The sequence below is a fragment of the Cajanus cajan genome, chromosome 5 (assembly GCF_000230855.2).
Source record: "Cajanus cajan strain Asha chromosome 5, NIPB_CcT2T_4, whole genome shotgun sequence".
Taxonomy (NCBI): domain Eukaryota; kingdom Viridiplantae; phylum Streptophyta; class Magnoliopsida; order Fabales; family Fabaceae; genus Cajanus; species Cajanus cajan.
Genome location: NC_138521.1, coordinates 28235568 through 28261036, shown reverse-complemented (window position 1 = coordinate 28261036; position 25469 = coordinate 28235568). Strand labels below are relative to the sequence as shown.

Genomic DNA, 25469 nt, shown 5'->3' with positions numbered 1-25469 from the left:
GTATAAAATACATGAAATTTGCGGATATAGCTAGTAAAATCGAGTTTCTAATTAACTATTCATACATATTTATGAATTATTAGTTGTTTAATAATTTATTATTAAAACAAAATTAATATAATAAAAAAGGAAGTAGGATACGAGCTTTGAATTTGAAACAAATAATAGCTACACGATTATATCGCGAAAGTAAAAACAAAATGTTGTCAATAAAAAATTCTTTAATTTATTAAGAATAACAATGATATGGAGTGCTATAATATTATAGAACATTGAGTGACACATATTTAATGTTTAGAATGTCACATCATGCAATGGTATGGACCAATAATAGTTTTAGACGTATTAATAAAGCAATAGTTTTAGACATGCAAAAGCTTCCAATTCCAAGAGGAACACTGAATCAAATTTCATCATACCATCATCATTTATAACTAAAACCAAAATGTCCATGTTTATACCATTCTCATCAACATTTCTCTGACTCTTTCCCTTAGTTTTTGCTTTATCTTTAGTCCACAAACTTAAGTAGTATAAATACAACCAAAACAAATGACTGGAGCAATTGTTTCCTAATTGCCAATACATTGAATCATGGTTTTAAATTGCGGTTGCGGTCGCGGTTGCGGTCGCGGTTGCAGTTACTGCGGTTGCGGGTATTACGAGTATTGCGATGCGGATTGCGGCTATTGCGGTGTGAAATTATTAATTATTTGCACTAAATATAAAAAAATTGTAATTATTGATATATGTTTTATTTTTAAAAATTTATACATTTTTATTCCTTTTTTTTTAAAACATTCTATTATTTTAATGAATAATTTAATTTATTTTAAAATTAATTTAAAAGTAAGAGAAACACAATAGTGGTTAGATTAATTCCTACATAATATTTGTCATAATATCTCAAAAGCAAATTGTCTCATTGACACAAATAAAAAACTTAAAGGTACACACATTTAGACAAATTTTAAATAGACAAGAAAGAAAAAAGGACATGGCTTGACATAAAGTAATATGATTGCCCACAAGTTTCATTGTCATCAATTATCTGAGAAGCAATGCCACCCTTCAGAGATGCATTTCACTACAAGGAAAAATATGAAATTTTTATTAATATTGTAAAACTATAAAAAACATGAACTTTTTTTCACGTGAAAAATTATAAATATAATAAATTTATAACTCACATGATACTTATTACCACATAGTAGAGTGACGAGGATGATCATAGCCTCCACTCTCGCTTTGGCTATCCCCTTGTGTGGCTCCTTGTCCAAAAACATAATCACAAAATCCACCACTTTGTTGTTGATAATAAAGATCATTATAATTCATTGATGGTTGGTGGTATGAGGGAACTTGGTCACTTCCATATTGATTATATGCATTAAAATAAGGATGTTGATAAACTAATGGTGGATAGTACCCTTGACTACTTTCTGAAGAATCATCAATATTGAATTCACTAAAACTTTGTTCAATATGAGAAGATGAAGAATCTTGACATGACACATTTTGTTTATTTTTTCCTCTTCTAACTTGTGAATTGTCTCTTCTATTATCACCTGAAAATGAACGATCAGGAGGAATCATACCTGGCATAGAAGTAGTGAAATCAATTACCAGATTTGTGTCACGCCTATTATATGGAGTCTCTTGATATGGATCATTTTGTCTTTGTTCATCCTCATCATCCTCACCATCATTTTCTTCACCTTCAATATCAACACCATCATCACCACTATTATTACTTGGTGGGCTTAAGTCACCACCATCATTATCACTATCTCCACCTTCCACATCTTCATCATCTGTATCAATTCGAGGCAACCACTCTGAATTTTGAACTCCATCTAAAAGTGGATTTTCTCTTTCTTCTATCCATGCAGATAATGGATCATCTTCTCGAAATATATAATCAAGATTAATTGGATTGAAACTTGATTCAATTTCTTCTTGACTTTTTCTCATTTGATGCCTCATTTTCAATTTCATATTGTAATGTGTAAAGACAAATTTTTGCAACTTTTTGTACTTAAGCCTATTCCTTGTCTTTGTATGAATATAGCTAAACGTACTCCAGTTTCTTTCACAATTTGTGGCTGAAGTTGTTTGACTTAAAACTTTAATAGCCACACGTTGAAGTTCAGGAGAGCATGAACCAAACATCAACCACCATTCAGCTTTTTAAGAGATCAAGCAAAAAAAAGTTATTATTTATAAAAAATACATTCATTTATTGAGAAAGGAAGAAACTATATTTACCTAGATTCATTCTAGACCAAGCTCTTTGAGCTTGAGGTGTAGCAAATGTTTCACCCATGTTTTTAAACAATACCAACTATATAACTATGTATTGATAACATTATATTGTATAAGATATCAATACATAGTTATATAACAATAATTTTAAAAAAAAAATATAATTATTTATTACTAACCGAGTTTAAAGCTTTAATTTGATCATCCATGTTTCTCTCCAATTTCATAATGACCTTTTTGGTTCCTTCAAATGTCTCTCGATACACATCAAATCCATGTTCAACTCCATATTGAAATTGTGGATTAAGAAAATACCCTAAAAAATAAATAGTTAATCAATATGTATCTATAATTGTATGTATTAATGTATTGCTTTATATGATAAACGTAAAATTACAATGACATACCAGCAGAATGAAGATCAGAATGCATGAATCTCCAACGCTTGTCAATTATTTCTTGGTATTGAGAATAATAACGAGAACTTTTTTGAATTGATTGTTTTGCTCGATCAATTGCCTCGTATATAAAACCCATTGTTGGTTCTCATCACCATCAACTAGCCTCAAAACTTTTACTAAAGGCTCAAATACCTTCAATATATCATTAGCCTTGCTCCAAAAATCATTGCCAATAACAATTTGTCTTGTTTCAAATGCCAATCCATTTTTTTCTCTTCCAAATTTAGATCGTCTAAATTCTTCTGAGTTGAACATGTTCCTCAAGCCTTGCTTTTGTTGCACAATTGCTTGAAGTTGTAAGAATTGTGTTGCAAATCGGGTAACACCAGGACGAACAATTTCTCTACCTCCAGTGTATTTTTTCATGAGATTTATAATCCATGTGTGATTGTAGATAAAAGTTGTTACTACTTTTGCATCACTTAATAACTTTTGCACATTCTTTTTTTTCCTATATCCTCCAAACAAAGATCCAAACAATGTGCTGCACATGCAGTCCAATATAAATGTTGTCTCTTTTCCATCAACTTTTGACCAGCTGCTTTAAGTGCTCTTTCATTATCTGTAACAACTTGAATTACAAATTCTTCTCCCACTTCATCCACAACCTTATCCAATAACTGAAAGTAGTAATCAGTATTTCTACTGTCAACATTAGAAGCATCAATAGATTTCAAGAAAATCGTTCCTTTGCTACAATACACTAGAAAATTCATAATATGTGTATGATTTACACTATCTGTCCAACCATCACACATTATTGTTACTCCTTTTTCCTTCCATGTAGTTTTCAACTTGCTTATCCATTCTTGCATGCTTTTATATTCAGCTTCTAAATACACATCAGAAACTTCATAAGGTGTAGGGCATTTAACTGATGGACCTACCTCAGCTGCTGCAATAATCAAATTATGCAACCATGGAGAATTTGATAAATTCATAGGTAAGCGTTCATAAATTATAAACTTGCTTACCGCTTCTCCGAGCTTTTTCTTTAATGTTTTCATAAGACCCCCACCTATTTTTGGTTGTTTCATACTTTTACTTCTCACAAGATCCACATTTGTAGATCTTAAAGCAAAAGTAGCATCTTCTTTTCTTGAAGTTTGACTAACACTCATGCGAGAGCTTCCACCTGATTCATAGATGTTATTAGATCCCTCTGTTTGTTGTCTGAATCGTTGTCTATCTTCCCACTCACGTTGTGATCTAATGCTTTGTTGCGAAGCTATCATCATCTCCTTGTCACTATCTTCTTCATCATCTTCTCTTAATCGAGATTCAAATTCTTCTTTTCTTTTTCTAAAGTCAATTTTCTTTTCCTTTTTATCTTTGAGAAGTTTCATCATATTCTCCCTAACAAATGACGTGACTCTTGGACAACCTGCTACTTGACCTTTATCATGTGCTATGTGTTGCTTCAATCTTGTAATGTCACCCCTTATTATCTTTTGACAAAGTTTACATTGGACATTGTTGCGATTTCCTGCTATAGGTACTCCAAAATGCCATCCAATATCGTCGCTTGGAGCACCTTCGAGTCTTCCTATAGGAAATTCTTCATTTGATGTCATTGTGTATATATATCTGTATAAAATTTTGAAAATATAATATCAATCAATAATTAAATTATATTTCAAACTTCATAACAATGACTAATAAATTAACATAATAATAAAAATAAATATAAACAACCTAATATTGATATACATATAATTAGGCTAAACATATTGAATAAACTAAACTAAACTATTATCTAGATTAGTGCACTATAGTTCTAGGAGTTTGAACTAAACTATAATATCAATTAAATTAAATTATTATTAATTATAAATTAAACTATTATTAATTATAACATTTTTCTATTTACGTGAGATTGTTTTCATTTTTTGTTAATTATAGGCGTGCAGAAATAAAAATAAACTTCAAATGTAGGTGGAAAATTGAATTGGTGTTTTTTTATTTCGGTAAAAATTACCATAACAATAAAAGTGTTCAAACTTCAAATCCAAAATCGGATACTCCCATGAGTGTTAGATATTATTTAACCCACAGAAATTACGTGTCATATAAGTATAAATTAATTCTTATTTATCAAGATTAAAATATTATATAAATCATGTTTATGAAAAATAAATAAATATTATATATAATACTTTAACTCTCACTATCAAGTCAATATAATAATTCAATTGAGTTGTGGTTTAACCGCGTAATAACAAATTTTTACGTGTAAAAAAAAATTATGCATAAACTTTAAATGTAACGTTCAGGACAGTGAAACACTATTTTGCTAATTTTTCTCTAGAAGTCAAAAAAGAGCATTAACAACACCCTTAATTTTGTTGATCCTTTTAAAAAATAACTATCTTAAATGAAAATATTTTTCAACAAGAACATTTATTTTTCTCAAAGGAAGTGTTCTGGTAATTTTTCTTAACTTTTTCCCTTTTTTAATAAATCACTTTAATTTTATTTTAAATTAAAATTTAATATTGTTTAAAATTATCAATAATTAAAAACAACTTTATATCACAATATACATTATTTATTATAAATTTAAAAATATAATTTATATAGTAAAAATATTTATTTATGATAAATTTCAATTACAATAATTTATATAGGCAAAAATATTTATTTATTATAAGTCATATATATATATATATATAATTATCTTCTACAAAAATATTTTTAAGGACTACTATTTAATTAAATTATTTTTAGTTATTTTTATTTTAGAATAGTGTTTCTTGATATTTTTTCATATGGCATACAATTCATCATTATTGTTTTCATTTCTAAATTAAATTTCAATTTTTTTAAAAGAATTAATCAATAGTTAAACAAAACTTTCATAAAATAAATTATTTAACACAGATATAAAACGTAATTTACATAAAATAAATAGTACCAAGGCCCACATCCAAACCACTTAATTTTTTTTTCATGCACCAGTTAATCTCTCAATCTCACTAAAGGCCCACGTACACTCACTAATTAAAAAATTATATTAAAATAAATTTCTCATTAAAGGCCACAACTACAAGGTACAGCCCACGTCCAAACCACCTAATTTTTTTTCATGCGCCAGTGACTCTCCCAAACTCACTAAAGGCCCACGTCCACTAAGTAAAAAATTATATTAAAATAAATTTTTAGGTTTTCATTCGTATTTCATAAGGGTTGCTGGACATGGACTACGTCGTTCTTCCCCCAAACTACTCCAGAATCCATATTCACGCAGCAGAAAACCAAATTCAAGCATTTCAAGCCAAAATCAAAGAGAAACAGGAGTACGTAAGAGGCAGAAAACTTACGATTAACAAAAGCTTCCTCTTCTTGGTAGAGATACGAAGGGAGTTCCGAGTTCCGAATGAAAGTGTAAGTTTATGCTTTGTTTTTCACCTTTTATGTCAAAGTTTGAACCTTGAACCATTATTGATCTCGTGAATATATTCTCTGAATCCCTGTTCTCTTCTCTGAAAAAGCTTCCCGAAAGTTAACTTTTTTTTTTTATTTAAAAAAGTTACTTTTTTAAAAACGATTCTTTAAGTTGTCGTTTGCGGATTCAAAACGGAGGTGTTGCAGATGCAACACCGTTACGCAACGGAAATATCCGTTATTTACGGTCTCACCGCAATTACGGTCCGATGCCGTTGCGGACAAGGCCGCAACCGCAATATTGAGGCCGCAATGCGTGATGCGGTCCGCAATTTAAAACCCTGCATTGAATTGAATTAAATACAACAGAGAGATAAGGTTCACAATATCAAAGGCTTCCAGGTTTCCCATTAACAAAGATTCAATTGCAAATGACAAAGTTACCTAGAAGCTCTACAACCATCAACAGTTTAACATAGTGTAGGCAGATACTACTGGTCTCTTTGATTCACATTTAAAAACCATGCTTCTAATACATCAAAAAAAGAATAATTGCTTCTAGAAACAAACCTTCAATGTCTTTAGGACTGACAATGCTTCTTGTGTAGAATCCACCAAAACTGAGATCGCAACTCGATCAAGCTTTTCCACAACTACAAATATGACAAGGAAAAACAAAGATAAGAAAACTACCAAAAAACAATTAGAGTATTAGTAATACACAAAATTAGACCCTAAATTTACTAGTATAGTAAACCAGTCAATTTATCCCTAAATTTCCAAAATGTTACTATTTCAGTTTCTGAAATTAGGAAACATTAAATTATGTCTGCAATTTCAGTGACTAAGTAAGGAACTCAAATAACAAATCAATGCGATAATACTAAAACCACTATTATGATGAAAAAAAATAAAAAGCACGAAGCATTTCCCAATTTTCGTAACGGCAACGCTATTCTCGAACACCATTGACTTGGTTCCGCCAAAAACGTCAGACTCTGGAGTGTCATTTTGATCAGGGCGAGTCTCCACACGACTCAACACCCCTTGCAACGATCACACGAACGAAATGTGAAACCCTAAACATGCAGTACACATTTTCTTTGAGTCAAAAACGAGAGAGGCACACATTCAAAGAGAGGCTTGAACGAAAACGTGGTGTGATGTAACGTACCTTTCTTGGAAGCGATGAAGATGGTGAGGAGAAGAGCGAGGGAAGTGCCGAAGCCCACAAAGGCGTAGGGAGGAGATGGGGAATTAGGGTGGAGCAGGGCAGGTTTGTTGGCGATGGAGTGGGTCGAGGCGTGGAGGAGGGCCCAATCGCTGAAGTCGTCGGGTGGTGGGGGGGTCAGGTGAGGGAAGGATGTTGCAAACCACATTTTGGTGAAGGTCAGCACGCAAGAGAAGAGTGTCCACCAGCGTGAGTGTTGAGAGGGTTTGGCCACTTGGACATTTGTCTTTCACTTCTACATCCGTCAAAAATTAAACCCTATGTAGAATAACTTTTTCATTTTATATCTACATCGGTTAATCACAAAATCGATGTAGAAGTTTTTATATTTACGTCGTTTCTTCGCAAAACCGATGTAAATATGTTTACATTTTCTATTTATTTACAAAATTGCCACCGCATTTTTTATTTACATCATTTCTATTGGAACCGATGTAGATATAACGATGTTGAATAGTACTTTTCTAGTAGTGCTATATGAAAAAAAGTTCCTATGCCCTTATTAGAGTCCTCCAAGTTTGGGAGCACTACTTTGTGATAAAGGAATTCATCATACATACTGATTATGAGTCACTCAAGTACATTAGAGGGCAAGGGAAGTTAAACAAAAGGCATGCCAAGTGGTTTGAATTTCTTGAGCAATTCCCTTATATTATCAAGTACAAGAAGGGAAATAATAATGTGATGGTCAATGCTCTTTCTAGGAGGCATACATTACTCTTTTCCTTAGGATCTCAAATTCTTGGATTTGATAATCTAAAGGAATTGTATGATCTTGATCAAGACTTCCAATCCACCTTTGCTAAATGCCTCCAAAAGCCTTTTGATGGATTCTATTTACTTGAGGGATACCTTTTTCAAATGGAAAAACTTTGCATACCTAAAGGATCCATTCAGAATCTTTTGGTCAAGGAAAGTCATGAGGGATGACTCATGGACCACTTTGAGGTTGATAAAACCCTTAGTCTCTTAAAATCAAAATTTTATTGGCTACAAATGAGAATAGATGTCCAAAGGCATTGTTCTAAATGCATCACTTGTCTTCAAGCAAAATCTAGAGTGATGCCTCATGGACTCTATACACCCCTCCCTATACTAGCTCCGCTTGGGTTGAAATTATTATGGATTTTGTGCTTAGTCTCCCAAGGACCCAAAGGGGATTTGATTCTATCTTTGTGGTAGTGGACCATTTTAGTAAGATGGCTCATTTTATACCATTCCATAAAGTAGATGATGCTAACTATATTGCTAAACTTTTCTTCAAGGAAGTTGTTCGTTTGCATGGTCTACCCAAGACTATTGTGTCCGATAGGGATAGTAAGTTTCTTAGTCACTTTTGAAAAGTACTATGGGAAAAACTAGGAACCAAGATTGTCTATTCCACTACTTGTCACCCACAAACCGATGGAAAAACCGAAGTGGTGAATAGGTTCCTATCCACATTGTTGAGGGTCATATTAAAGGAAATAAGAAAACTTGGGATGACTGTCTCCTCCATATAATGTTTTCTTACAATAGAGTAGTCCACAAAACTACTAATTTATCCCCTTTTGAGGTTGTATATAGCTTTAATCCCCTCACTCCTCTTAACTTACTCCCACTCCATAATACCACTTCCTTGTTTCACAAAGAAGGCGTATCTAGGGTTAATTTTGTAAAGAAATATCATGAGAAAGTCAAGAGCCAAATTGAGAAACAAAGCCAAAAGTATGCCAAATATAACAACAAAGGGAGGAAAAAGGTAACTTTTAAGGTTGTGGGATTGGGTTTGGCTTCACTTGAGGAAGGATAGATTCTCTACTCAAAGGATGTAAAAATTAAGCCTTAGGGGAGATGGACCTTTTCAAGTTCTCCAAAAATCAATGACAATGCATTCATCTTAGATCTCCCTTCCAACTATGGAGTTAGTTCCTCATTTAATGTTTGTGATCTTATAGATCACACCTTTTGTAGGGACTAATGACATGGATGAGCTTGAAGATTTAAGGTCAAATCCTTCTTAAGAAGGAGGGGATGATAGAGGATCACCCTTGAAGTTTCACGTGGGACCCATGACTAGGTCCATGACTAGGAGAATGGAGGAGGATGGAGGAGACACCATGCCTAGGACTATGCTTATCATGTGTGTAGAGTATATTAACCCTCTCCTGGGCCTATTTTGAGTAGTATAAGATTTATTACTTTTACTTCCATTTTACCCTTGTATTTTGGGGTACCTTAGATGATAGGATTTTATTTTTTATTTTCACTTAACCTTTGTATTATGGGGCAAATTAGCTTAGGATTTATTTTTGGACTTAAACCTTGACTTGTGAGGTCAAAGTCCACTTTTTTGCATTTTTAGGTCAAAGGGTATTTTAGTATTTTAGGAGAAAAGGAACCCACACCACATTTAGCGTTAATTTAGGATGCATTTGAGTGCATTTGGCTTGCATTTCTCGGCCAAGCACCTCCAAATGCAACCCTAAATGCTTTCCTTCTCCTATATATACCCTAGGCCACCCACATTATAAATATTTTGAATTTTATGCATTTGAGTGAGCATTTTGCCTCAAAAGCTTTCCTTAGTCACCTAGGTCTTCACAACCTATACCCTCTCCTCTCAACCTAGAATAAGTACAGGGTTTCCTTGAGTGGCCTTCATCAATACTTGGTGAAGAGACCCAACCTAGAGCACCCAAACACCGTCCACCCTTCCTTATACCTATTCGCCTACTTCCTTCCCTTCACACCTTCTCTTTGTTATTCACCACCCTTAATGGAGAAACATCCTACCCTTTACACTCCATTTTGACCGTGGACAAGAAGATTCCTTCCTCCTTAGACACCATTTATTATCACATGGAAAGAAGGAGTCCATCAAAGACTCTGGGTTATTCCCAGCATGAGGAAAACAAGGAAAATAAAAGAATATTTTTTTTCAATCTTAACCTAAAAATATGTATGATAAAATTGAATAGTCTTTCATTCGTTAGGTTCTTCAAGAGTACGGATTTCCAAACAATATCACCAACCTTGTAATATTTGAAAAATCGTCTGCCTTTATAATTATCTTTTGGAACAGGAATAAAACTGATTCATTCCCTGTTAGAAGTAAACTTAGACAAGGTGACCTCCCTACCTTTTTGTACTTTACATGGAAAAAAAACTTGGGAACATGATTAATTCAGTGGTTAACGCTTGCGAATAAGGGCCATTTTAAATTTCTAGAAATAACCCTACAATGTCACACTTATTCTTTGTTGATGATGTTTTGTTTTTCTCCAAAGCAAACCTTCTCAAGCTCACATGGTTTATAACATCCTTGCTAAATTCTGTGAAGCTTCAGGACTAAAAGTTAAGCTTGTGAAATCTAAGGCCTTCACTTCCAAAGCTGTTACGAATAGATGGAAACAGAAGCTTGTTAGTATTACCCATGTAGAATTTACTAATGATCTAAAAAAAATACTTAGGTTTTTGCATGGCCTATGAATGGGTGACGCATCACCACCTTGACGATGAGATGGATAAAATTAGTAGTAGACCAGCTGCACAAAAAGGGAGAGTTCTTAATAAACCAGGGAGAGTAACACTAGTCAACTTTATCTTACTATACCTGCATATATATGCAATTACAATGGTTCCCTATGTGGTTTGCGATAGAATTGATAACATTAACAAATGGTTTATTTGGAGTGGGAATACCCAGATTGACTACATCTAGTGAACTAGGAATTTATCTCACAAGGTGTTGTAGGGAAAGTGGCATAGGTGTTTGTGTTGCTTGCCACCAAAATACCTAACTTCTAGGAAAACTCTGTTGGAACCTTCTCCAAGATGATAACAAACTATGGGTACAAGTGGTTAAGGCTAAATATCTGGACATAAATTACCTGATGGAATCATGCTTTGGAGTGCAAGAGGTGACATACTCAAAGATCCAAGAGGAGTGGGCTAGACATGGAAGATTGGGCCAGTCAAGGCCCAATGGGCCCTATGGGCTTGGAAGGCCCAAACCAAGTTTCAACATAGGCTTATCTTGTTATGAACATTCTTATTATATTTTGTTAGCATAGTTTGAATATATTTTGGTCTTGTATTTTGGACCACATAAAGTAGCATTTTAGGTTTTAGGCTTGTTGGGCCTAGTTTTGGGCTTCGTGGGCCTTTGGGCTTTTGGTACCCCAATATTGGGCTCATTTTCATTCTTGTAATTTTTCCTTTCCATTGTAATTGTTTGACCAAAGTAATTAGGTTATTAGAATAGGAAAATATAAGGAATACTAAAGTATGCTAGTAGGTTAAATTAGGTTTAATTTGGAAGTCATTTAAGTTACATTTGAGTCACATGTTTAGCACCATGGGTGGCTGAACATGTGCCACTCAAATTAACCCTAAATAACTCTCAAATCAAACCTAAATGCACCTTGGTACCTAAATTTTTGGACTTACACATGTGCACCAAAGTTTGAATTCAAATTTCAAATTTGAATTCAAACTTTAGGCGCCATTTTGTGAAGCTTTAGTTTAGGCGCCTATGGGTCACATTTCCGTGCATACTTAAGCCTTTCTTTCACCTTTTGTATTCACTTTGATGCATATTGAAATTTGAGAGCCATTGAGCCGAGTTTCCCTATCAAAGTCTTCTAGCTTCTCACCTCAAAAACCTTAGGAGAGTTCCATTCTTTCCTTCTCTTTGAAGTGAGTAGTCCATTGCTTCTTAAGCTTGGATACTTCCCTCTATAGCTTAGGAAACCTATTTCTGAGAATCTCCTTTCTTTAAGTGTTCATAGCTACGGATTAAAGTCTCCTTTGAAGAGGTCCTAGCATTGGTGAATCCGAGGAGAAGAATACCTTTCACTTCTCCTAGCTTTTGCCATCATTACCTAGCATACTAGATAATAAGGGTTCTTATTTCCTTAATTCCTTAAGGAATATGTTTAATGAATTGACACAATGGTATAGTCTATAACTTGGAAATGGTCTTACTAGTTTTTGGTACGGGAATTAGCTTAACAAGTGGAACTCTTTGCTTTCGGGTCTTATATGTCCACATCCAAGACACTAATCTTAGGGTTTGTGATGTGTAAAAAGACAAGAGATGGCACTTGAATACATTATACTTTATCTTACCTAAGGAGACAAAATAAGAGATACTTAACGCAAAGGTCTCATTACACCCTTACCTACCACCTACCAAATGTTATAATGTGAAATGAAAGCATCTCAAGTCGGTGCACAACAAAAATTGGCTACAGATGGCTCATGAATTAGGGGCTACCAGTTGAAAGCCACTGGAAATGGCTTTGGCGAACCTCTCTATCTGAAAATATTAAATTTTTCCTTTGGCAGGTTTGTAGAAATGTTATTTCGTTTAAACTCTTTCTTAATTTCAAGCACATCACTAGTGACACTACATGTCGTCTATGCCAACATCATTTGGAGGACACCTTTCATATCCTTTTCAAGTGCAAGTTTGCAAAATAAATTTGGAAAGAAAGTCCAAACTAGAACATCTAGTACCCAACAACAAAATTTTTGAATAGTTCTCCTTGTTACATTAGTTGTGGGAAAAGCAACACCTAAAGTAAGTAGTCACCATGTGGACCATATAGAAGCACAAAAATAAATAGTTATTCAAACAATTGGATATTTCAACTTGAACCATTGTTAAACAAACCAAATATTTAACAGTTGTGGAAAAGTCATTTCAAACATTTGACATCCCTTACCATGCCAACTGTGAGGAGCATTGGGTAAGTTACACCTTAGCTCTAGAAGGCCAAATTTCAGTTCATGTGGACGGAAGAGCTTTAGGGAACCTTGAAGAGGTGGTATTTTGCAGTCTCATCCGTTGTGACAGTAATGGAAGAAAAATTCTCGATTTTCTTGGGAATATTGGCATAATAGACAACCTTAAGGCTGAACTTGTTACTCTATTTTATGGGCTGAAATGTGCTTGTGAAAAAGGCTTTTGTTAGATTCTATGAGTTTCTGACTCAGCCTTAGCCATCTCTCTAGTCAACGGGGTCTTAGATCCTTGGCACAAACATGCTTGCATTATTGCAAATATTAAGGAGCTGTTGAACAGTAACTAGTAGGTGGAGTTGAGACATTCCCTTAGAGAAGGGAATCAATGTGTAGATTACCTTTTGAAGATTGATCCTCATGATAAGGAAGAATTCATCTATGTAGATTCACCCCCTCAAAACTCTACAGGCTTCTCATAATGTCACAAGGACAATTTATATTAGAGCATCTACAATGAAAGTTGCTTATAAGCAACTCCCATCCATTTTAAATAGGTCTCATTGTGTTACTTTACTCATAAGCAACTTATACTATATATTTTTACAATTTTTGCTCCAATTGGAATTGCTTATAAGCACCTTCACTTTTTGACAACTTATACTACCCTTTTTGATAACTCACTACACTTTTTTTCTCCCAACGTTCAATTTTCTCTCATTCTCTTTCCTTCTATAATGTCTCTAGCCTTCTCTTTTTCTTTATCTCACTTTCTCTCGTTCCCTCTTGTTCTCTCTTTCCCTCGTGGGTGTGGCTGTGGGTGCTGCCTGTCGGTGGTGGGTGTGGTTGTTAGTGGTGGGTGGGGGTGGTGGATGTCAGTGGTGGGTGTGACTGTCGATGGTCAGTGTGGTTGTCGGTGATGGGTGTGGTTGTTAGTGTGGGTGAGGTTGGTGGTTGTGGTTGTGGGTGGCGGGGAGGTCCGATTCGGGCCGCGTTGGGTGGTGGCTGCCTGGAAAGCTTGCTCCTATTTTTTTCTGATTTTTTCTTATCGTTCCAACATGGAGGGGAGATGTTTCTCCAACCAATCACAACACTCCATGTTAAAGATCCATACACCAAGCTCTGTTGCTTTAGCAAGGAACGAAGCTAAAAAAATTTCTCCTTTTTGTGTCACGTACAAACTCCAGTGCAGGTTGCTTGTAAGCATTGATTCTTAATGATAAGATACAACACAAGCATCCCACGATGAAGATGCTCTAAGAGGCTTTGTAGCTTGATTCCTACTGTTGTAATATTTTCTTTTGCTTTTTGATTCACTTTTCCTTATGTTACCCAAAAAAAAAATTGGATTTGTATTTAAAACAAAACCAATTAGTCATCCAATAAAAAAAATTAACAATCTCTCAAACAAATAATTTTTTATCAAACACATTTATATTAACTATAATATTTTATTTTATTTTTATTTAGACTATCATTTAAAACTTTAATATTCACATTTTTGTACTTAAAGATTTTCTTATATATTATACTTTGGCATAGATTGAAATTTTTTAAAACAGTAAAAAAAATTAATTTTTTTATATTAAATTAAATTGGATTTGTATTTAAAATCAAACAAGTTAGGTCATATAATAAGAAAAAAATATTAAATTAACAATCTCTCACACAAATAAGTTTTTTCATATATGTTTATATTGACTATGATGTTTTATTTTATTTTTGGTGTAGAATATCATTTTAAATTTTAATATTCACATTCTTTTACACTTTAAAGATGTTCTTATATTATATTTTGGTATAGATTGAAAATTTTTAAAAAGTAAAAATTAATTTTAATTTAGTTTTAAATTAGATTACATTTGTATAATCAATTAGGTAATATAATAAGAAAAATTATTAAATTAAGAATCTCTCACACAAATAAGTTTTATCAAACACATTTGTATTGACTATGACATTTTATTTTATTTTTGTGTAGACTATCATATAAAATTTTAGTATTCACAGTTTTTGTACTTAAAGATTTTCTTATACTATATTTTAATATAGATTGAAAATTTTCAAAATAAAAGAAGAATTAATTCAGTCAAAATTAATTTATTTGATATTGAATTAATTTGGATTTGCATTGAAAACCAAACCAATTAGGCCATATAATAAGAAAAAAATATTAAATTAAGAATCTCTCACACAAATAAGTTTTTATCAATGTAAAAAAAAAAAATCATCAAACACATTAATATTGATTATGATATTTTATTTTATTTTTGGTGTAGACTATCCTTTAAATTTTTAATATTCACATTTCTTGAACTTAAATATTTTCTTATATTATATTTTTATATAGATTGAAAAGCTTTTGAAAGAAAAAAATTATAATTTCTATTAATATTAATTTTAATTTGAATTAAATTGAGATTTGTATTGAAAATCAAACCAATTAGATAAGACTTATCGTAATTAGTGGCTCAACTCATAAGGTATATATTGTTGTTATTTCCTGTCTATCATCTTAACTATAAAAACATAAAGATATAGTATTGTTCCTGTTCGGGAACACTCCTCCTGTCCTTCCTATTGACTAGTCTTCTAAGTCTCAAGTGCTAGCTGAGTCCTATTTCGAGTTGTGGGGAGGGTATCTACAAAGGAACTCTGACGCTCAAGTCATGAGTATTCGGTACAGAGCAATAAAGGCTATTGTATTAAAGAATCATACCTCTCCTGTCAGTCCCATCAATGCCATATTTATAGTGACATTTTTAGGCCTAATGGGCTTTCTGAGTTATTGGGCTGGTGTACAAGATTTGGTACACTAATTACAACTAATGTGGATGTATTTAATATAATTAATGTTTATTTTACCTTAGCTCATGGATATTCGTCATGGTCGAGTACCCATTCGCATGTTCATTAGTCAAGGGGGTATTCAACATTTTCATTGGCCGAGAGGGTATTTGGCGTGTTCGTTGGCTGATGGGGTATTGAGTCTTCTAAGTTCTTGGTTGTCTTTACTGCTGAGGGTGAGTTCCGTGTCTTTCGATCCGGTCTCGTCTCTAGTCGAAGGGGTTGTCTGGTTGCTTTCGGAGTCGAAGGGGGTCTCGACAGCGGTGAGGGCCAAAGGGGTGTTCGGTTCTTGCCGAGGCCGAAGGGGTTTTTGGCATAACAAGTACACTATCCCCCAAGCCCAAGGATGCAAGATAAAAGGGTTTAGTGCAGGTGTTGACGTCATGGATCGGTCGGTCGTTTGATGCGCTGGCTAGGGCTGAGGGGTTGTAATGTTTAATGGTGTCATTTTGTTTTTTAGGGTTAAGGTGTGCAATCGTAATAAATGTTGGGATCCATGTTGAAGTGAAAAGTCGCGGGATCGTAGCCGTTGGATGAAGGAGATCCAACGGTGCTTAGAAAGGGTGTGACCCTTCATTTTTTGATTGGTGAGGTCTATATAAAGGGGTCAACACTAGTAATACTATGTGCTCGTTCTTTCTGTACCTAAGAGGTTGAATTTGTGCATACTCCCTACTTCAAGGTATGTTTTTGTGTGTAGAATTGAGTTGTCGATCGATCAAATCTCTCAGGGTAATTATTTTGAAATGGTGTCTATCAACGAGGTGTCTAGTGGGTCTTTGTCCAACTTTGACGGTCTGGCGATTAGCCGAAGGGGGGATGTTTCAGAGTCAAAATCGCGACAGTTCTCCGATGAAGGGACTTCTAATGTGACCGAATCTTCGGGGTCGACGTTTCCCGATGCCGAGATGGAGGCTTAGGATTATAAGCAGAAGTTTCCCCTTGTGAAATTACCAGGTACGAGTGGGTAGAGGAAGAGGTTGCAGCATACTTCTCACATTTTTATCAGAGGAGCATTGTTGTGGTACTGATGAAGCGATGCACTCTAGCCCGATGGGAGGACCAAGATCCCTACCCGATCATGTTAAGGTGTTGTAAGGCCGATGGCCGGGTGGATGCCGACATGGTGTTCTTCGGGAAAAGGGATAATCAAGGGGACTTTTTCTATGTACGAGTGCATGTTTAAAGAGCTCGATGTCTCCTTTCCTTTTGATGACTTTCAAATGGGTGTCTTAAGGGTTTTGAATGTGGCCCCGACCCAGCTTCATCCGAATGGGTGGGCGGTAATGCAGGCTTTCCCAGTACTATGTAGATACAACTATATTGAACCAAGTGTAGGATTATTTTTACATTTCTTTTGTACCAGACCCTCTAATAAGACCATGAAGTGGGTTTCGTTGATAAGGCATGTGGATCGGCTGTTGTTCAAGCCTTTCACTTCGTCCTTCAAAGGATTTAAGTCAGGATATTTCAAGGTGATGATAGACCTAGTGGTCGACCGAAATTTCTTCTACGACTCGGAAGACACTCCCTTGTTCCCCTTTTATTGGACTAGAGTGCCTCAGAAGTTTAACGAGTATCCGATTGAGATGCTCAACCTGCATGAGGCGTAGACCCTAGAATACCTATTGACGTTGCCCCGAGAGATCCTGGCTCAGTTTCTTGTTTTGTTACCGAAGTCTCCCAGGCCTCCGTTTGATCTAAACAATATGTGTTACATGAAACTTGGTTTATTTGCATTTGAGTTGATTTGTGACTGGTGCTCTGTTGCAGGTCTTATGGCTTAAAAAGGAATGTTGTTGTCATATCATCAAGCTATCCAGAATTGGGCTCCTCCAAATACTACTGTCGAAGGGCATCCCAACATGGCGGTGGATCAAATGCCGAGCACGAACGTTGCCCGCCCTCCCCTTCGGGACTTTATTCCACCAGAGTCTCACTGAAAAAAAAAGAAAGACAAGGGGAAGAGAAAGGAACATGAACCCTCTCGCCCTGGGGGTTCCGGCGCTCAAGGAGAAGCGTCCCAAGCACACAAGAGTAGGCAGATAGAGAGTTTGTCCTCCGATCTTGCTATCTCGTCGTCCATTGTGCACCAGGATTTCTTAGCATCGAGTATTTGTCCCGCACGGATGATTTCGGTTAATGTCCTTTCTGACGAGGGTCGTTGAATACTAGGTTCGGCTAACCCAGCGACATAGTGGGAAATTGCTTGTGAATTGTAGGTTCAAGCAAATGCCATTCTTCGGCAATTGGCTTAGGAACCAATTGCCGAGACCAACAAATTGAAGGGTTCGTTAGAGGAGACAAGGAAGGCTCTCCAGGAATCGGTCAATGCCCATAAGGCTACTTTGGTTGAAAAGGAAAGGTTGGAGGTCGAGGTTGCCAAGTTAAAAGAGGCTCTTGAGGATATGGAGGGGAAAGTCATTACTACTGAGGGGGCTAAGCAGATGCAGCTGGAGGAGCTGAAGGAAGTGTTGGCTCGGGAGTCGCAAGCAAAGACCGAGGCTCAGTTAGTTATGGCCACCTACCAGAAAGAATGCGAGGACAAAATTGTTCTTGAGCATGAGGCCGATTTCATGCATGTCGTGCACCAGGCTTCGCATTTTTTCTAGATCCCTTTGGACTTCCAGTTCGACGTGAGCAAGGATTTCTACTAAGGGGAGTTCATGGATTATAATGACATGCTAGATGATGTCGAGCCAGACAGTCATCCCCCCTCTCGGGCAGCTGCACATGAGGACCTGGGCACTACTATTCAAGATGACAGGGATGAAGACACCCAGTTGGGGGATGGTAATGCGGTCTCGAAAGATTGAGTTGCGTAAGGTCCCCTTGCTTGTTTTGTATAGGGCTAGGGGTTTAACTTTGTCATTTTTAGGGGGTTATTCTTTTTGTATTTGGGGTCGGTAGAGCCCAAACCATCTAAGTAATTTTTTTGTAATAGGCCAAGTGCCCAGTTTGATTTACCCCTTGATTTATAATACATGATATTTATGTTTCTCAAAGTGTGTCACCTTTTATATTTTGTTGTTACTATTCAGTGTTACATGTGGTATGATGTATACTTGAGGGAAGCTAGTTTACTGTTATGGCTGAATGTGAGTACTCGGGATGGATTAATATTATTCTTAGGCCAGTTCTGAAATGAATTGACAAGTGTCCTTGGCCGAATAGGGGTACTCGGGAGGAAAATAATGTTTCATCCCTAGCCAGGCAGGAGCTAACGAATGCTTTGACCTTAACCTAGTGACTACCTAGCTAGGAGGGATTGATCCTTGGCCGAGTCATTGTTCTCGGGAGGGAATAAATCTTCCATCCTTAGCCAAGCAAGTATGCTTGGGAGGAAATCAATATTTCATCCTTTGCCGAGCATGTATGCTCAGGGGTAACAATTGTTTCGACCTTTGCCAAGTGAATGTACTAGGGAGGGAATTTATTGTCATCCTTGACCAAGTGGGTGTACTCGGGAGGGGAATTATCTCTTCATCCTTAGCCAAGTAGGTATGCTCGGGAGTGAGTGATTTTTTTGACCTTGGCCAAGTGAATGTACTTGGGAGTGATTGTGATCATCCTTGGCCGAGCTGTTGTGCTTGGGAGGGAAATTATATTTTCATCCTTAGCCGAGCAGGTATGTTCGGGAAGGAGTGATTTTTTTTACCTTGGCCAAGTGAATGTACTTGGGAGGGAATTTATTGTCATCCTTGACCGAGTGGGGGTACTCGGGAGGGTAATTATCTTTTCATCCTTAGCCGAGCAAGTATGCTCAGGAAGGAGTGATTTTTTTGACCTTGGGCAAGCGAATGTACTTGGGAGGGAATTTATTGTCATCCTTGACCGAGTGGGGGTACTCGGGAGGGTAGTTGTTATAGTTAGCTTAATTTGTGATCAAAAAGTAGTAACTTGTATGTAAAGCAAACTAGGTGAGTCTAAAATGTGTTTCATTACTGGGGTGCCTTGTTAAAAACCTTTCCAAGTAAAACCTCTTTCACATTCTTTTATAAGAGGAAAAAACCTGGGAAAGGAAAATAGTATATCGAAACAACTACATATTTGGCATAAAATTAACTGAAATAATGCTTCAAGTGTGTAGCATTCCATGTTCGTGGAATGGCTCGTCTAGTGAGTTCCTCAAGCTTATAAGCTCCATTATTTAGGTTATGTAATATGCGGAAGGGGTCATCCTAGTTGGGTGCTAACTTCCCCTGTGCTCTGCTCTTTCTTGCTTCTCCAGTAACTCTCAAAACTAGGTCTCCTGGTTGAAATTCGCGTGGCTTGACTTTTGTTTTGAATTTCCTGGCTATCCTGGTCCTACATGCTTCCATGTTGATGAGTGCTTGGTCTCTTGCTTCGTCGATTAGATCGAGCTCCACATTGAGCGATTCACCTTTGGTTTCCTTATTGAATTGTTGTCGGCTCAAAGAGGGTTCTCCTATCTCCACCAGGATCATGGCATCTGTACCATACGTTAGTCTGAAAGGAGTCTCTTTGTTGGAACTTTGTGGAGTGCAATGGTAGGCCCACAAGATTTCCAGTAATTGATCGGGCCATGAGCCCTTAGCCTACCCAAGTCGTCTCTTTAATTCTCTTAAAATAACCTTGTTTGCTGCCTGTACTTGGCCGTTGGTTTGGGGATGCTCTACAGACGTCATTCTATGTTTGATTTGTAGTCCTTCCAGGAATTCATTAAAGCGACAGTTTGTGAATTGCAGGCCATTATCTGTGACCAGAGCATGTGGGACTCCGAAACGGGTGATTATGTTTTTCCAAAAGAATTTTTGGACGTTGTTGGTTGAAATGGTGGCCACCGCTTCTACTTCAATCCACTTGGTGAAATGGTCGATCGCCACTATTAGGAACTTTACCTGCCCTTTTGCTGGTGGGAACAACCCTAGAATATCCATTCCCCACATCGAGAAAGGCCATGGGGTTGTGATTAAATGCAGCTCCTTAGTCAGTTGGTGCACTAGCAATCTGTTGTTGGCATGGTTTGCATTGTTGGGTAAATTTAGCACAATCAACTTTAAGAGTTAGCCAATAATACCCTGTTGAAAGAACCTTAGCTACCATGGTTCATCCTCCAGAATGAGTTCTGCATACGCCTTTATGGATTTCACAGAGGACGTACTGTGCTTGCTCTAGAGTTAGGCACTTCAATAGTGGGGATGAGACACCTCTCTTGTACAACTCACCCGATACCAAGGTATACCAGGCGGCTATTGTCCTTATCCTTCTTGCCTCAATGGGGTTGGCAAGTGATTCTCCGGTCAAGAGATAATTGACGATGCTAGTCATCCAGTTATCATCCCCTCGTTGGATTTGTAAGCATTCGGACTCTACAATGCTTGGACTTTATAGTGCTTGTTGTATTACACTACGTAGTTGGTTTTTCTTCTTACTGCTTGCCAGCTTGGCCAATCGGTCGGCCCTCGTATTAAGCTATCTAGGGGTATGGCTTATGTGGACCTCTTCGAAGGTAGACTTGAGTTTCTGAAAAGCATGGAAGTACTGGAGCAACGTCGGTTCTTTGACTTGAAATGTGCCACTAATCTGCTCTGTGACTATTTGGGATCTTGGTTGTTGGAAGTTTTAAAGCGGAAGCGCAATGATTTTTCTATCACCATGTTGTCCGGTCCTTCAAGTATGATCCCAGCTCCGCTGCCCTACTGGTTTGATGACCCATCTACGTACAATATCCACATAGCCATTTTTTATGGGCTTTCAGGATGAAATTCATATAAGAAATCAGCCATGCTCTGAGCCTTGATAGGACCTCTTGCTTCAAACTGAATGTCGAACTATGACAGTTTTGTTGACCATGTTACCATCCTGGCTACTAGCTCGGGTTAACGCAGAACTTTGGCTATTGGACTATCCGTCCTTACAACTATTTTGTGACTTTGGAAGTAGTGGCGTAGGTGTTAGGCTGTCTGTACCAAAGCTAAGACTATATTTTCAAGCTGCTGGTACTGGGTTTCTGCCTCTTACAAGACTCGGCTAACAAAATACACTAGAACTTGTTCTCTTTTCTCTTATACCAGGGCGGCACTAATAGCTTTGTTAGATACCTTTATGTAGACTACCAGGTCTAATTGAGGGTCCGGTTTAGCCAAGAGTGGTGGTGTGGCAAGCATTTTTTTGAAGTCTTGGAACGATGATTCGCACTCTTCAATCCCTTAGAATTTGCTGGCCTTCTTCAATAGTGACATTATTGGTCTTGACTTGTCCGCCATGCATGGCAGGAAATGAGCTAATGATGTTATTCGTCCAGCCAATCGTTGTACTTCCTTAATGTTGTGTGGGCTTCTCATATTGATAATTGCTTGACATTTATCGGGGTTAGCCTCTATCCCTCTTTTTGAAAGCATGAAACCCAAAAATTTTCCACCAGCGACTCCAAAGGGGCATTTTGCCGGGTTTAAGCGCATGCGATATTTTCTTAGCTCGTCGAACACCTACTAAAGGTCCTTGGTATGGTCAGTTGTGGAATTAGACTTTACCACCATATCGTCTACATATACCTCCAGGCAAGTTCCAATCTACTTTCGGAAGAGTTTTTCCATAAGTCGCTGGTAGGTTGCCCTTGCGTTTTTCAGCCCAAACAACATAACTTTGTAACAAAAGTTGGCCAACTCCGTGATGAATTTTGTCTTTCCTTCATTAAGGGGATACATGGGTATCTGATTGTACCCAAAATAAGCATCGAGGAAGCTGAGTATCTGGTGGCCTACTTGATGGCATCCTAACTAGCATTGATGGATTGGTTGATCAATGTGAGGACACCTTGACTCCTTGGATCAAGTTCTTCAAAGGTGGCGTCTTGTTTAGAGAAGGAATATGGTGGAATGGATAAAAATGGAGAGTGTGGGTGAAGTGTTTGATGAAAGGCTTGAGAGGGGTACTCTAGGGTTGGCTCACTTCATGATGATGAAGGCCACTTCTAGGGTTGTTTCTCTCAAGGTGAAGATGGGAGGGAGGTGGCCGAATTAGCCAAGGGTGACTAAGGAAGGATATAAAGGCAAAAAAGGCTCTCTTTATATTCAATATCCAAAGTATTTACATGATGCATAGCCTAGGGTATTTATAGGAGGGGAGGCATCTAAGGTTGCATTTGGAGTAGGCAAATGCATTCCAAATGAAATGCAAATGAACCCTAGATGCAACTTGGTGGCCAAGGATGGAATCTTTGGGTTTAGATTGGTTATATCTAGGTGCATGATAAGACCATGCAACCTTTGCCCTCCACTTGGGCCTAAGCCTTTCTAACACCAAAAATAGACCCAAAAAGCAAAAAAAATGTGTCACCCCTAATTAACACCCTAGCCCAAAATTAAAAACCCTAATAATCTAGAGCACCCCATAATACAAGGGTAAAATGGGAAATACAAAAGAAAATAAATTTTAAGTCCTAAACACCCCAAAATACAAGGGTAAAATTGGAAATGCAAGTAAAATAAATTCTATGACTAAAATACCCCAAAGTACAAGGGTAAAATAGGAATAAAAATAAATGCTATGCTAATAAGAACTTAGGGGCTAAGGTCCAAAAGTGGCCTCACTAACCCATTCCTCTTGCCTCCTTTAGTATATCACCTCTTGGTCTTCTCGGCCTTAGTGTTATTCCATCACTACTGCCCCATTTACCAATGTGTCAATATGCGGTAAAGGATAGGCGTCTTTTGGGCATGCCTTGTTCAAATTGGTGTAATTGGTACACATTCGCCACTTACCATTGGCCATTTTAACCATTATCACATTGGCCAACCACGTGGTATACTTGATTTCCCTGATAAACCCAACTTCGAGTAGTTTGGCGATCTCTTCGTTTACCGCTTGTGCCCTTTCACCACCCATCTTCCTTTTCTTCTAGGCAATGGGTTTGGCATCTCGACATATGAAAAGCCGATGACAGTGAAAGTTTGGATCGATGTCCGGCATGTCGGCTGCTGTCCAAGCGAACAGGTCAAAGTTTCAGATGAGTACCTTCTTGATACATTCAGCCTCGATGACCGACAACTAGGAACTTAAGTACGTGGCTTTCTCCTTGTCTTTTTCGAGCTGAAATGGGACTGTTGTTTCCACCATCTCGACTTTGTGGTCGTCATCCAAACGGGGGTCCAGCTCCAGACCTGTATCCCCTCTACTTTTGTTAGTGTCTCCAATAACATTAACATCGTGCCAGGCCTAGGCATCGGTTGTACCCTTAAACTAGCAAAATAACATTCTCGAGCGATTTTTTGATCGGCATGTAATGTGATTACTGTACTGGTTTCGGATGGAAACTTCATAGTTAGATGTGAGGTTGACACAATCGCGCAGAGCTTGTTTAGGGATGGTCGTCCAAGCAAGATATTGTAAGAGGTATTAACGTGTACCACCACATATCGCACCTTAACTCGTCGTCCTTCTTGTTCATTTTCGAAGTAGGTGTATAGGTCTATAGTTCCTCGGGTATCCACTTTCTCACCCGAGAATCCGATTAGGGGCTCATTGTAAGGTGTCAGCTCCTGTTCGAGAATGCCCAATTGTTCGAATGTTTTCCAGTATAAGATATCAGCTAAGCTCCCCTGGTCTACCAGTGTTTTCCTCACGAGGCAGTTGTTAATTTCTACGCTAATCACCATGGGGTCGTCTTGTACTGGGTCAACCCCCTAGAAGTCCTTGCTGGTGAAAGAGATAGGCGGCATGGGAACTAAATCTACTCGTGTTACTGCATTTATTGACCAAATTGCCCTCAAATGTCTCTTACGAGCTGAAGAGGTTCCTCCACCTCCTGCGTATCCTCTAGTGATTGTATTTATCACCCTTCTGGGGAGATTCCTGTCCTGTTGTTGATCGTGCCGTTCATGTGACTTGTTGTGTTCCCTGTGCCTATACCTTGGAGGCGCCCTATCTTGGCCCTCTCCCTTTTGGTTTTTCTGGTCAGGGTAGTTGTCATGCCTCCTCCTTCTTGAGGATTGTATGAAGCTTTAGAGGTGGCCCATTTTCACGAGATCTTCGATGCGATCTTGGAGGGCTGTGCATTCCTCGGTGGTGTGCCCCTATTCTTGTGAAATTGACATGTTTTCATTTTATCTACATGGGGTAGAGTTATAGCGCGTCGAGGCACCATTAGGACTTCGGTGGCTAGAGCTTGCTCCAATACCTTGGCTCTACTAGGATTTAGAGGTGTATATTGTGCATACCTCGATCCCCTAGTGGTCCTCTCGCGATCCACAGCGTTTGCCGAGTGAGGTTTCATTGGGTGTTCTTTGTCTCCTTCCCTCTTATTGGGTTCGGGTCGTGATTGGTTCCTGAACTCTGTCAAATCTTCTATTTGCATGTATTTAGTGGCTCTTTGTTGTAGGTCATCGAGATCTACAAGTGGCTTTCTACATAAACTATTTACAAATGGTCCAAGGCGTAGTGTTGTGTGTTAAGTCAGACAAAGACGAAAACAATTCTCAGCAAGGTTTTGAATGAGACAAATATAATACATGTTGTTATTTCTAATAACTGTGTTAGTGTTTCAGATATAAGTACAGGAAAGTTGAAGAATAGAGAATATGCATGTATTA

General features: G+C 37.3%; 1 protein-coding gene and 1 long non-coding RNA gene across 3 annotated transcripts; one reads left to right on the top strand and one right to left on the bottom strand.

Moving 5' to 3' along the window:
- Positions 1-850: 850 nt before the first annotated feature.
- On the bottom strand, positions 851-7717 carry LOC109800502 (uncharacterized). Of its 2 annotated transcripts, XM_083075172.1 has the most exons (8): positions 7285-7717; positions 6681-7189; positions 6047-6451; positions 2673-4313; positions 2445-2581; positions 1599-2186; positions 1191-1271; positions 851-1087 (listed from the first exon to the last, which is right to left on the bottom strand). In XM_083075172.1, the coding sequence occupies exon 4, from the start codon at positions 4298-4300 to the stop codon at positions 3149-3151; it is 1152 nt and encodes a 383-aa protein (XP_082931298.1). In that variant the 5' UTR covers positions 4301-4313; positions 6047-6451; positions 6681-7189; positions 7285-7717; the 3' UTR covers positions 851-1087; positions 1191-1271; positions 1599-2186; positions 2445-2581; positions 2673-3148. The 2 variants fall into 2 exon arrangements, with proteins under 2 accessions (XP_082931298.1, XP_082931297.1); XM_083075171.1 differs by having other exon boundaries at positions 1191-2186.
- A 7762-nt stretch (positions 7718-15479) lies between these two features.
- On the top strand, positions 15480-18914 carry LOC145958285 (uncharacterized). Its single transcript, XR_014434027.1, has 2 exons — positions 15480-16597; positions 17689-18914. It is a non-coding gene; the product is annotated as an uncharacterized LOC145958285 (long non-coding RNA).
- The last annotated feature ends 6555 nt before the right edge of the window (positions 18915-25469 follow it).